This window comes from Petaurus breviceps, unplaced genomic scaffold, assembly GCF_028583685.1.
Source record: "Petaurus breviceps papuanus isolate PSGF00001 unplaced genomic scaffold, PetGlider_PUasm1.0 183, whole genome shotgun sequence".
Lineage (NCBI taxonomy): Eukaryota > Metazoa > Chordata > Mammalia > Diprotodontia > Petauridae > Petaurus > Petaurus breviceps.
In genome coordinates, this window is record NW_027185791.1 from 14,376,781 (window position 1) to 14,389,367 (window position 12,587).

The following is a 12,587-nucleotide window of genomic DNA, read 5'->3' on the forward strand; positions in this document are numbered from 1 at the left end:
TGTATTTACTCATCTCTGTAAATGTGTATCCAACTCCCAAACTCCCTCCAGCAGGATGTAAGCTCCTCCAAGGAAGGAACTATTGGCCATTTTCCCTTTGAATAACCAGGGGAGGCAGATCAGTCCCTACGCTGGTGGAGAAGGGAGGCATTTAGAGCATGGTTGAATGGACTTCTGGGAATGATCCAGAGAGATCATGTAAATCTTCCTCCCCTGGAGGGGAAGGTGCCTGAGAGCTTAGAGAACTCAGTACACCAATGAGAGATTCTTGGAGTGGCAGATAGGAGATGGAGAGGCTGAGTGGTGGCAGCAACCCTGTAGCACATAGGGACTGATGGTAGGGGATAGCCCTTTGAAGATAAATATAAGAACCGGGTGGGGATGCAGTTAGACCCCCATCCAAACGCACTGGACAGACATGTGACCAGAAAGGCCAACCGAGGCTTGGCTCCTCTACTCCTTCTGGCATTTTCTATATTTCCTTAAGCTATTTCTTTTTTTGTTTTTGGAGGGGGAGGGGAGAGCAATTGGAGTTCACTGACTTGCCCAAGGTCACATGGCTAGTGTGCGTGTGTGTGTGTGTGTGTGTGTGTCAGAGGCCAGATCTGAACCCAGGTCCTCCTGACTTCGGGCCTCACTGTGCCACCTAGCCACCCCTCCTTAAGCTATTTCTGACTCCTGATTTTCTTTCATATAAAACACACTGTGATTTGTATGTCTTTAGTTGCAAATATAGGGGATACAATAGAATAGGCCATGAGATTGGGACAGAGAGGAAAACAAAGAAGTCTATCACTCTGTCTAAAATGTTAGGATCTTTCCTAACTGGGGGCTCCAAACAAAGTTGAGAGAGAATCTCAATTACTGTTTTAGTCATAATTTTTTACAAGCTCCTTGTAAAACCAGCTCTCCAGAAGGAAAAACAAAAATGTATGCATGACATTACTTTTAAGTTTAACCTGCATCATCGATATTTTCTCCCTAACTTTCTTAAATCTGGGCAATCAGCAAAACAAGGAGTCAAGTCATGATTTATAGTGTTTCCCAATTCTGAGGTGCAAATGCTCATACTAAAACTTTAACAACTGACTTCAGTACAAGCTGGGTCCAATACACCCCTGAATTCCAATATACTCCGGAATTTAGGGCAGTGACTGAAGAGTAGGAACCAGTTCGTGGGAGGAGAAAGGCACAATTTGTAAAGAGTAGTCAAATTGGGGGTGGCTAGGCTGTGCAGTGAATAGAGCACTGACCCTGGAGTTAGGAAGACATGAGTTCAAATCCTGCCTCAGACACTTAACACTTACTAGCTGTATGACCTTGGGCAAGTCACTTAACCCCAATTGCCCTCCAAAAAGCAAAAAACAAACAAACAAACAAAAAAAACCAAGAGTAGTAAAATTAAAAATTCCAAAGGTGAGGACTACTCCCCTCATCTATACAGAAAACCCTATCAGACATCATCACACTGGTAGCTACATTTATATCTCAAAGCCTCCCACAGTGCCTTCTTGCACGTAACAGGCACTCAATAAATATTTGTTGACTGAGTGATGAATGGAGAGAAAAGGATCCAGAACCGAGCCCTTAAGGGACAGCTGGGATAGACCTTGTAGGTTCAGACTATATCTTTTCCTCATGCTCTGAAGTGAAAATAATATTTTTAAAAATTATAAACAAAACCACCCTATCTTCAAGTTTAAATTATAAGCCTAAAAGTTAATGCCCTTTCTATTGGAGGTCTCTAGTTCTAATAAAAAAAACTGGTCTGAGGGAAATGTTTTTCTTTTTTTTCTCATTACTGTCTTTCAAAATCCAAACCACTGACTGCAATGTAGCAATAACATCCAAATATCAACAAATAACATGGTACCTTGAGGCCCAATTAAAACTATATTGAAGACCACCTACAATAATGTTGCCTCAGAACGTTTTGATAGTATTTAGCATTCTAGTTCTTTAGTCAAACAACCATTTCTCATACAAAGAAATTCCTATCTCTGTTCTCTATAAATTTTAAGTATGTTTGTCTTCCTTAAATAAGTAAGATAAAGAAAATATTTTCCTAGGAAAAAATATCTCTGGACCGTCTCAAAAGGTAGAATTTATTTCTATTTACTAATGAGATAGTCACTTTTAGAGCAGAATACAAAAGGGGCCTTTTATAGCAGCACAGCAGTATACCAAATACAACCATCTGAGATAAACATACAAAGTTACATTTAAACTTCAGAGACTGATTGTACTTTACCTTATACACTCGTTTTGAACTATTCATCTTTAACCAATAAGCTGACTTCTAAATTCTTCTCAAATGGATCTGAGACCTCATCAATTTAATAGTTATTTCCAGTGTCACAGATCACAATTGTAAGTGGCCATCTTGTGCCAGTCTTGCCCATGTTCTAAAAGTCCACCAAGGGGATTCCATCTGGCACTTTAAAATGGAGAGGTTAATTTTGACAAATCTTTGGCCCATGAGGTGGATTTGATTTTTGGAAACAGTCCAGAGTCATTTGGAACTACGGTGGTGAGCAAATTATGTGGGACAAGCAATCATTTTGATATAGTTTCATTTGGTAGCAGCAGTGGCCATGTCTGTGTATGCCTGCTGCCATTACGCTGACTAAGAACATCCGATCTTGACCTGATGAAACCATACTGAGCCAGTCTTCCAGCGTTAGCTTGTTTTCTGTTGGCTGAGGGCTGGATTTTGTACCATACAAATGGGCTTCATTGCCCTCTTCTGTGACTTTAATTTTGTGGTTTTTAAGACTAGACGTTATTTCAAGAAAACGTGCAAAACGTGTAGGTCTTGGAGAGAATGCTTCACCCACAGATTATCACAGACACTACTGGTGAGTGAAAGTCTCCAGCCTTCCCTGTTACTTGCGAGAGCACCATCACTGAGGCTTGCAACCTCAGCATCTCTTCAATACCGCTCTTTCACTCACCCCATATAACCAATCAGCTGCCAAAATCTTGTATTTTCTTCCTCTACATGTCTTTCATATGTCTCTCCATTCAAATAACCTCAACCCATTTTAGGCCTTTGCTCTCCTTGCCTTGGTTTTCTCCCCATTAAATCCATGCCCCACACAGCTGCCAAAGTGATTTTCTTAAAAATCACTTTGATGTAGGTATGACTATGTACTGAGGGGGAACACAATGGAATGGGGGTTCAAACTGGCATAAGGAGACCACCATTGCCTCTCCACAGGGCACCTCTAGAGCCCTTGGGGTGAGGTAATATGGATGTGTGATATAGATGCCTTCTGGGGACCAAACTTTGTAATGTGAGTGAGAGTTGGGATAAGGATCCCAGCAAAGTCTATTAGGGTTACACAGAGAATCATCCTGACCTCAAAGAAGAGCTTTGAGAAGACATCTCCCTTCCCCCACTCCTTTGTGGAAATTGGGGACTATGACTGTGGAACACTACATATAACACCACAGGTTTTCATGTGTTGATTGGTTCATGGAATATTTTCTATTCTTTTAAAAACAGATTTTTATTGCTATCTTTTGTTTTTATGTTGCCTAGATATACCTTTATATCTTTCTCCTTCCCCTTTCCAGAGAACCATTACCTAGAATTTTCCAAAAAAGAAAGAAAGAAAAAGAGAAAGAATAAAAAAAAAAATTCAGGCGTGGCTAGGTGGTGCAGTGAATAGAGCACCAGCCTTGGAGTCAGGAGGACCTGAGTTTAAATCCGGCCTCAGATACTTAACACAAAAACTAGCCATGTGACCTTGGGAAAGTCAACCCCAACTGCCCTGCCTTCCCCCCTCCAAAAAGCAAAAAAAAAAAAAAATCAGAAAAACTGACATCATATGCAATGTTTCAACATTCCCAGACCTGCCACCCTCAGCCTTCAAAGGCCTGGGGTGAGATGTCTCCTGACATCTTCTTTGGTGCCAGGCTTTTCTTTAGAATCTCATAACTTTCATTTCCAACTGTTTTGTGAAGGTTGTTCTTTCCATTTACATTGCTGCAGTCATTTTATAAGTTGCTTTCCCTGCTCGGATCACTTCCCTTTGCATCAGTTCATAGAGGTCTTCCCCTCCTTCCTAGTATTCTTCATATTCGTCATCTCTCACAGCACAATAATACTCCATTACATGCATGTATCACAATTTGTTCAGCCACTCCTCAATCAGCAGGCAGCTACTCTGCTTTCAATTCTTTGCTATCACCTGTGTACAGCAGGTCTTTTAGTGGTGGCAAAGAATTGGGAATTGAGGGAATTTCCATCAAATGGGGAATGACTGAACAAATTGTTATGTATGATTGTAATGATATGCTATTACAGTATGGCAAGCAGGATGTTCTCAGAAAGACTTACATGAACTGATGCAAAGTGAAATGAGCAGACACCGGTGAACACTGGACAGAGTAACAGCAATATCATATAATGAGCTACTGGGAATAACTTTGCTATTAGCAATACAATGATCCAAGACATTTGGAAGGATTGATGATGAAAGGTGCTGTCCATCTCCAGAGAAAGAACTGGTGGAGCCTGAATGCAGATCAAAGATAATTTTTTTTACTTTCTTTATTTTTCTTGTTTTTTCTTTCACAGCATGATTTACATGGAAATGTGTTTTGCATGACTACATATGTATAACCTATGTCAAATTGCTTGCCTTCTCGACGAGGGGAGAAGGGTAGAGAAAAGAGAATTTCGAACTCAAAACTTGAAAAAAATGTTAAAACTGTTTTTACATGTAATTGGGGAAAAATATTAAATTTTTAAAAGGCTGTGATGAATATTTTTATACAGATGGGGATTGGCAGGCCACTGCCAATGGAATTTCTGCATAGGGTATGGATATTGTAACAACTTTGCATAATTCCAGATTGCTTTCCAGAATGGTTGTACAAAGTCACAGTTCCACCAAAAATGCATTAGCATTCTTTTAAAAAGAAACTTGTTATAAGGTTTGGGTCTCTAGGACAAGGGAAGAGAAGAGATAGAGGCAGAAATTGAGGCAATTTAAGAACAAAATATATCAATAGAAATCTCTTTTTAAACAGAATGCAAGAACAGACCATTTTTGTTTTTTTCTTTGTATCTCCAGAACTTAGCACCCTGTTTGGAACATCCTCAATACTTAACAAATGTTTGTTGATTGAGTGAAGCCCACGATAATTAGCTAAAGAGCAAAGGAAAGTGTGGTCAAAAATGAATAACAATGCTAAGGACTTGTTACAAAAGTATTGTTACAAAACAGCCTAATTCACCCTTGTAGAAAAAGTAAAGACCTTCAGAGGAACCTGGCCTCTGGAGGGGTTGTTATTTATTCCCCTACAATGTGACAGAAGTTTCTTTAGGTTGGAAGAACAGCTAGAAAACTAGTTTAGAAAAATCTACTCGCTGTTGGGATGAAGAAAAACCACTTGTAATGGGAAAGACAGTGAAAGAAGAGGCTACTGTAACTAGGTGCCCAGGGGACAGAATGTTAGGCATAGAATAAGAAAAGACCTGAGGTCAAAGCCTGCCTAAGCAGCTCTCTGGCTCTGGGGAAGTCAGTTTACTTTTCATAGTTTCAATGTCTTTATCTGTAAAATGGAGGTAATAACATCACCTATGGAGGCGGCTAGGTGGTGCAGTGAATAGAGCACCGGCCCTGAAGTCAGAAGGACCTGAGTTCAAATCCAGCCTCAGATACTTGACACACTAGCTGTGTGACCTTGGGCAAGTCACTCAACCCCAACTGCCCTCCAAAAAAAAAAGCAAAAAAAGAAAATAATACCACCGACCTTATGGGTTATTTTTTTTTTCAAGGACCAATGGCATATGTGTAAAGCACTATGCAAACCTTAAGAAGTACTACGTAAATGCCAGCTATTATTACTGAAGAATGGGAAAAAGCCATTTTTACTAATGAAATTCACTTTTTTTTTCACTCAAGTCTATAAGAAAACTATAGGCAAAAGTCTAGGTGAGTCTGTAAGATCTAGATATCTTCATCAGACTGTAAAACATCCACCTTCAAAAATGTTTTGGGAATTTTTTATGTCCAGTGGGCGTGGACGTCTTATCCCCATTGAGTGGACTCTGATATACTGTACTGAATGTTGACATACTCAGGAACAGAATTATTATAGATATATGGAAATTCCCAAATGAAGATGGGATATTGCAATACAACTTTGGAGCATGCTACACATATATTTCAAAAGACTAAGAAATTTAGCCAAGAGATAGAAATGAACATACTTCAATAGCCTGGGAATGTGCCTGATTTAAACCTCATCGAAAACCTCTGGTCTACAAAGCTAGACTCAGAATAACTGAATGTTTACTAAAGGTATGCTTGCTCTCCAGTGTCATACAAGTGTGGTTTCATGATGAAGAATTTAAAAATGTGTCAGAATCTCGTGAACTTAATGCCAAAACATGTAAGAAAAAAGAGAATGAAGCAAAAGAAGAGATATTGCATTTAAAGATGTAAAAAAAAGTTGGGTGGCTAGGTCGAGCAGTAAATAGAGCACCGGCCTTCGAGTCAGGAAGACTTGAGTTCAAATGCAGCCTCAGACACTTGGCACACTTACTAGCTGTGTGACTTTGGGCAAGTCACTTAACCCCAACTGCCCTTCAAAAAGCAAAAAAAAAAAAGTTGTAAGGCTTATTTTACGTCAGTGAAAATTATTATTTTACTTATTTATTTTACTGTATTCCATTTAATTTGTGCACAGCTATAAGTCTGGTGAATAATATCCATTATGAATCTAGCAATGTTGGTTTTGGTAAGATAAAAAAAAAGTCATGAAGAATGCCTATAGAAGTAATGAAATGAGTTTCTCCTACGGAATGCCAACTTGCTCTATAGACAGTTCCCAGAGAAAATTTTTAAATATGTTCTGAGCAGAGGCCATTTTCACAACAAATAGCTGCCCACTGTAACTCCTTTGAAGAAGACTAATCATTTGAACATGTAAGTTCCAATAATATTTTTTTAAATTTCATGCCCCCACACAATGGCGGTATCACCACCAAAACCCAATCTTTAACCAACTTAATGATCGCACCTGTGGGAGTAATCTTCGGGATTCCAGAAACACGTTATCAGTTCGTCTATAAACAATGAAAGGGACACCACTGAAAGGATATATGCCTTGGACATTTTCAACAAATACTCCCACCATGTCTGTAATGTTCCTCTCGAAGCTATTTATAGATTCCTGTAAAGGACAGAGAGCAAAGCTGACTTGAATTGTTAGATACCAAATCAATTCACCCCTGAAGAAGGGCAAACACATTCAACATGTTTGATAGCTTGATTTGAACCTTTAGAAGTTCACCCAAAATATTTTTTATATCAAAAATTGAATTTTCTAAAGTGTTACATATGCTTTTCTGCATAGTAGGAAATAATCAACTGCTATTCAAGTGACGGGGAAATTCATATATTGTGTTTCAAATATAAAGAACTGATTGAATGGTAGTTTACCTGACCTGTGTTCAGTCATGTCCGACCCTTCATGACCCCATCTGGGGTTTTCTTGGTAAAGATACTAGAGTGGTTTTGCCACTGGAAACTGAGCAAATAAAGTTAAATGACTTTCTCAGGGTCACACAGCTAGTAAGTGGCTGAGGCTGGATTTGAACTTGGGAAGAGGGATCTTCCTGACTCCAGGCTGTCACTGAACCTAGCCGCTCAATTTATCAATTTACTTCAGTCTACTGCACCTATATTTATCTTGTGAAATTCTAAGTCTCTAGGGTCTCTAATAGAATTTAAATATTGTTAAGTTCTTATTTAATTAACCATTTGCTTTTTAATTGTAAGCTTCTTATATTTTTCTTTTTAGATTTTGTAACTTTTAGCTGTAATTATAAAGTGGCTTTGTTTAGATCCTCAAAGTTAAGTTCTACTTTTTATTGGTCTTACTCAAGATTAGTAGTTGAGCATTTTTCAGACCTTTTTTTTTTTCAATCAAATTAACCAAAGGTTTATTTATTTTATTGTTTGTTTGTTTTCATAAAACCAGCTCTTGGTTTTATTTATTAGTTCAACAGTTTTCCTGATTTCAGTTTTATTAATCTCTCCTTTGGTTTTCAGTATTTCTCATTTGGTATTTAATTGGGGATTTTTAATTTGTTCTTTTTCTAGTTTTTTTTAGTTGTATGCCCAATTCATTGATCTCATCTTTCTCTATTTTACTTATTAAGCTTTTAGAGATATAAAACTTCCCCTAAGAACTGCTTTTGCTACATCCCTTAAGTTTTGGTATGCTGTCTCATTATTGTCATTCTCTTGGATAAAGTTACTGATTGTTTCTATGATTTGTTGTTTGACCCACTCATTCTTTAGGATTAGATTATTTAGCTTCCGATTAATTTTTAGTCTATCTTTCCATGGCCCTTTATTTCATATAATTTTTACTGCATCATGATCTAATAAGAATACATTTAACATTTCTGCCTTTCTGCACTGGATTGTGAGGTTTTTAGTACATGTTCAAGTTTTTTGTAGGTGCCATATGCTGATGAGAAAAAGGTATATTCCTTTCTATCCCCATTCAGTTTTCTCCAGATGTCTGCCATACCTAACTTTTCCAAAATTCTGCTCACCTCCTTAACTTCTTTCTTGTTTATTTTGTGGTTAGATTTATCTAGTTCAGAGAAGGGAAGGTTGAGATCCCCTACTATTTATAGTTTTGCTGTCTATTTCTTCCTGTAACTCTCTTAGCTTCTCCTCTAAGAATCTGGACACTATTCCACTTGATGCATATATGTTCAGTAATTATCTAAGGTGCCTTTTAGCAGGATGTCATTTCCTTCCTTATCTCTTTTAATTAGATCTATTTTTGTTTTTGGTTTATCTGAGATCAGGATTACTACTCCTGCTTCTTTATTTTTTTTACTTCAGCTGAAGCATAATATATTCTACTCCAATCTTTTACTTTTACCCTGTGTGTATCCCTCGATTTTAAATGTGTTTCTTGTAAACAACGCACTGTAAGATTGTGATTTTTAATCCATTTTCCTATCTGCTTCCATTTTATGGAAGAGTTCATCCCATTCACATTTACAGTTATGATTACTATCTGTGTCTTTCTCTCCATCCTATTCCCTTCCCCAGACCTTTAATATTAATTAAAAAAAAAATCTTTCCCACCACAAGTAAGAACTATATTGAGGTAGTCATCTAGTTCTCTTTGAATATATGAAAAAGTCCAAAGAGATTAACACATCTTTATTTCCCAAAAACCTGTTTCAAATACAAATTATTAAAAATATTTCCAAAGAGAGGATTCAAGCACTTTAACCAACAATCACTGAGAATACCCTGATTTCTTCATATAATAGCAGGCCAACAAGAACAATTTAGCATTTCATATTGTGTCAGTCGTATGCCCAGAATCTGACAAGACCACTGTGACTTGTGTCACTGTATTTCTATTTGAGGTTTTTTTTTTTATTCTGAAATCAACACCAAATAAAATGGGTATTTCCATACACTTAGTAGAAAAGGAAAAAGAAGATTGCATAAGAAACTGCAACTCTCTTATCATGTATACCTTGTTCTTTTAAACACATAATAAATTTAAAACACGTAATTTTCAAAGCTGTCCTGTTTGTGATTCTTTCTGGCCTTCTTGGTTTCCATGTCAGAGTCCTATGACCTCTAACACAGGAATTTCCAAGAGTACTTAGGCTCAAAAACTGTTGCCAATAATTTAGCTGTCACTTACCTTAGTGAAAGAGTCACCAAGCTTCCCCCCATCCTCTCACAACTTTCTGTGGGGAAGAAACTGGTGCCCTCCTTTGGACTATTGGTAACAGCTGCTGCCTTCTACTCCACAGAGCAACTTCCTTCCCTCCCCAATTAAGGTAATATTACATAATCAAGGGTTTTGACTTACCTCTAACTGTTCAACCAACTGCATTTCTAAAGTCATGAGTACATCAAACAATCGACTGATTTCTTCAGCACTCTCAGTCATTTTAGTATCTATGAACTGTAGCTCATTTGCATTTCGAATGGTATGTAAAAGCTAAAAACAAAGATAGGAAAATTCAACCTTCTAGTTCATTTAAATTTAACAATTAATAACTATTATAAGCCCCAAAGCTACCTTGGTCATTTCTGAAAATAAGTTCAAGTTTGGGGCCATGGTATTAGATTTGCCAAAGCTACAAATTCATTACCTCCTGAGATAGCTACACTTTTGCCATGGCTTTAATTGTTAGGAAGTTTTCCTTTGCCTCCAACCTAAATTTATCTCCTATCAGTTTCTACCTATCATTCTTTTTTTAAAATTTAATTAATTAATTAACTTTTAATTTTCAACATTTAGTTCCACAATCCCTTGATTTCCAATTCTTTGCCACCACAAAAAGAGCTGCTATAAACATTTTTGTACATATGGGTCTTGCTCCCACTTCTATGATCTCTTTGGGATATGGCCCTAGAAGTGTCTACCTATCATTCTTCATTCTTCCCTGAGGGGGCCCAAAACAGTCCTAACATCTCTTTTACATGACAGCACTTCAAATATACAAATGTGGTGGAATGGAAGTTGTTTGAGAATGGGGAATATGTTCATGGTTGTGTATCCTAAGCATCTGTAGCAGCAAGCACCCCAAGCGCGTCCTCAGGGTTTGCTGCCCATACAGGTTCTTGGATCTGCTTTGTTAAAGGAAAGCAACTCAAAATGGGTTAACAAGCTTACTTTAATCAGTCAGACATATATCGTTTACCTTGTTCAGGGGAAAAAGGTCAGCACCCCAAACTTCAAAATATACAGACAGAATTATCAAGACATTAACAGATCAAGTAGACAGCTTTCCAAACTGTCCAACCATTACATCCACACCCAGTCAACATCTGGGTTTCCACATCTGGGTTTTTCAAAGCCGGGGGACTCTCAACAATGGCTTCCCAGAATTCAGATCAAATCACAGAACACTTCTCAAAGTGAGTCCCAAAACAAAGCTACACATCAGGGCTCATATAGCCTTCTCCTGGCTCAGAGAATGTAACAACCTTATTGACTCACTGGCCAATCAAGAAGTATCTACTGAAAAACAAGCCTCCCTCCCCAGGCTTCAGGTGCATTTTAGCCTAGGGGCAGGGAAGATCTTCCAAATTTGCATTCCCATTACAGCATCCTGCACAATACCTGATACACTGCAGATATTTCATAAATGCTTACTGGGTTGCTGAATTCAACTCTCATATGCCTGGCAAGTTTTTTCTCCAGGTGATAATGTGGAAAGAGCACTGAGTTCAGAGTCAGGAAATCCTGCCTCAGATACTTGCAGTGTTGCATAAATTAACTGGTGTGTAAATTAAATTCTTGCATTGTCTTCTCTGTGACAAGCATTTTCCCCTTCATCATAGTGGTCAGCAGATTTTTTAAAAGGTCTCCTTGCTGTTCTTACAAATTTAATAAGCCCATGCTACATTGTAGAGTAATCAATATCAACCCCTGCAAACTGCCCAGTTCCTCAAAGTTTGTCTATTTTCTGAGGATTAATTAGGCAGTTTTGCAGCAACAGTTTGGATGTTCTTGGAGCTGTTTTTCATTTCCAACCATACTTTTCCTTTTCCTTTCAGTGCAAGTGATCCCTCCCCAGCAGCCACTGAGATGGCTCTAACAGTCACTAAAGTGTCATCATCTTTAAGAGTTGCAACATTTACATGTTTCCTTGGAGTAATGCCCATTTTAAAAAATCACAAAATGAAAAACAGAGCAAAACAGAAAAGTGGAATATGAGCATGACACCAGATCCACTGCTCAGTTCACTTTATTTCCTATGATCAAGGTCAGATGTTCTGACTCTGGTGTCAGGAGAAGCACACACACACACACACACACACACACAGCCACTGCTATCACAAAATGAAACCACATACAAATTACTGTTGATTGCAGATGAAGATGGCGGAGTAGAAACAGGACTTCTCTGTGGCTCCTGCTCCCACCTCCTCCAATTCATATATAAAAGGTGACTCTGAACAAACTTTGGAGCTACAGAATCCACAAAATGATAGAGAGAAGCTAACCTCCCGCTGAGGACAGCCCGGCAGGCAGGGGACAGCGCAGTGCTCTGGGAGCCGCTGGCTGGAAGGACTTCATATCACTAGCAGCTGTGGCGGTTTCCAGAATTATCAACCCATAGATGCTAGTGACAAAATGAGAGGTCAGTGCAGTGTGGACTCTGGGAACCAGGAGTTCGGGAGTGTGGTCAGGCCTTTGCCCCCTGCAGGAAGAAGCGGCTGAGACGCCACAGCCATGTAGCCACCCACACGTGGCAGCTTCAGCTCCTGGCCTGCAGACTGTAGGGGGACCAGGCACCAGTCTGAGAGGTAATCGCTCTTGCTTTGATCTGCTTAGATCTGGATTGCAGTCTAGGGTGGAGGTCCTAGGGCGCATGACCAGTTTGCCAGAGCTTGTGGAGGTATCAGAGAGGGCACTCAACTAATAGCTCCAGCAGCTGCAAAAACCCCAGTGATTGTGACAAAATTCCACTTTCTGGTAGCAGAAATCTACTGTGGCAAAAAGCTCAAAAGTTAAGTAATTGAGTGGCAACATGAGCAAGCGAAGGAAGCAAAGAAAGCAGAGAA

At 38.7% G+C, this 12,587-nt stretch overlaps 1 protein-coding gene across 1 annotated transcript in view; it reads right to left on the reverse strand.

Annotated features, from left to right (window-relative positions):
- DRC3 (dynein regulatory complex subunit 3) overlaps window positions 1–12,587 on the reverse strand; it is a 107,525-nt gene that overhangs the window by 19,341 nt on the left and 75,597 nt on the right. Inside the window, exons 10-11 of the mRNA XM_069087877.1 lie at window positions 9,880–10,011; window positions 7,121–7,191 (exon numbers count right to left, since the gene is read on the reverse strand). Coding sequence (XP_068943978.1) covers window positions 7,121–7,191; window positions 9,880–10,011 — 203 coding nt within the window. The remainder of the gene's footprint in view (window positions 1–7,120; window positions 7,192–9,879; window positions 10,012–12,587) is intronic.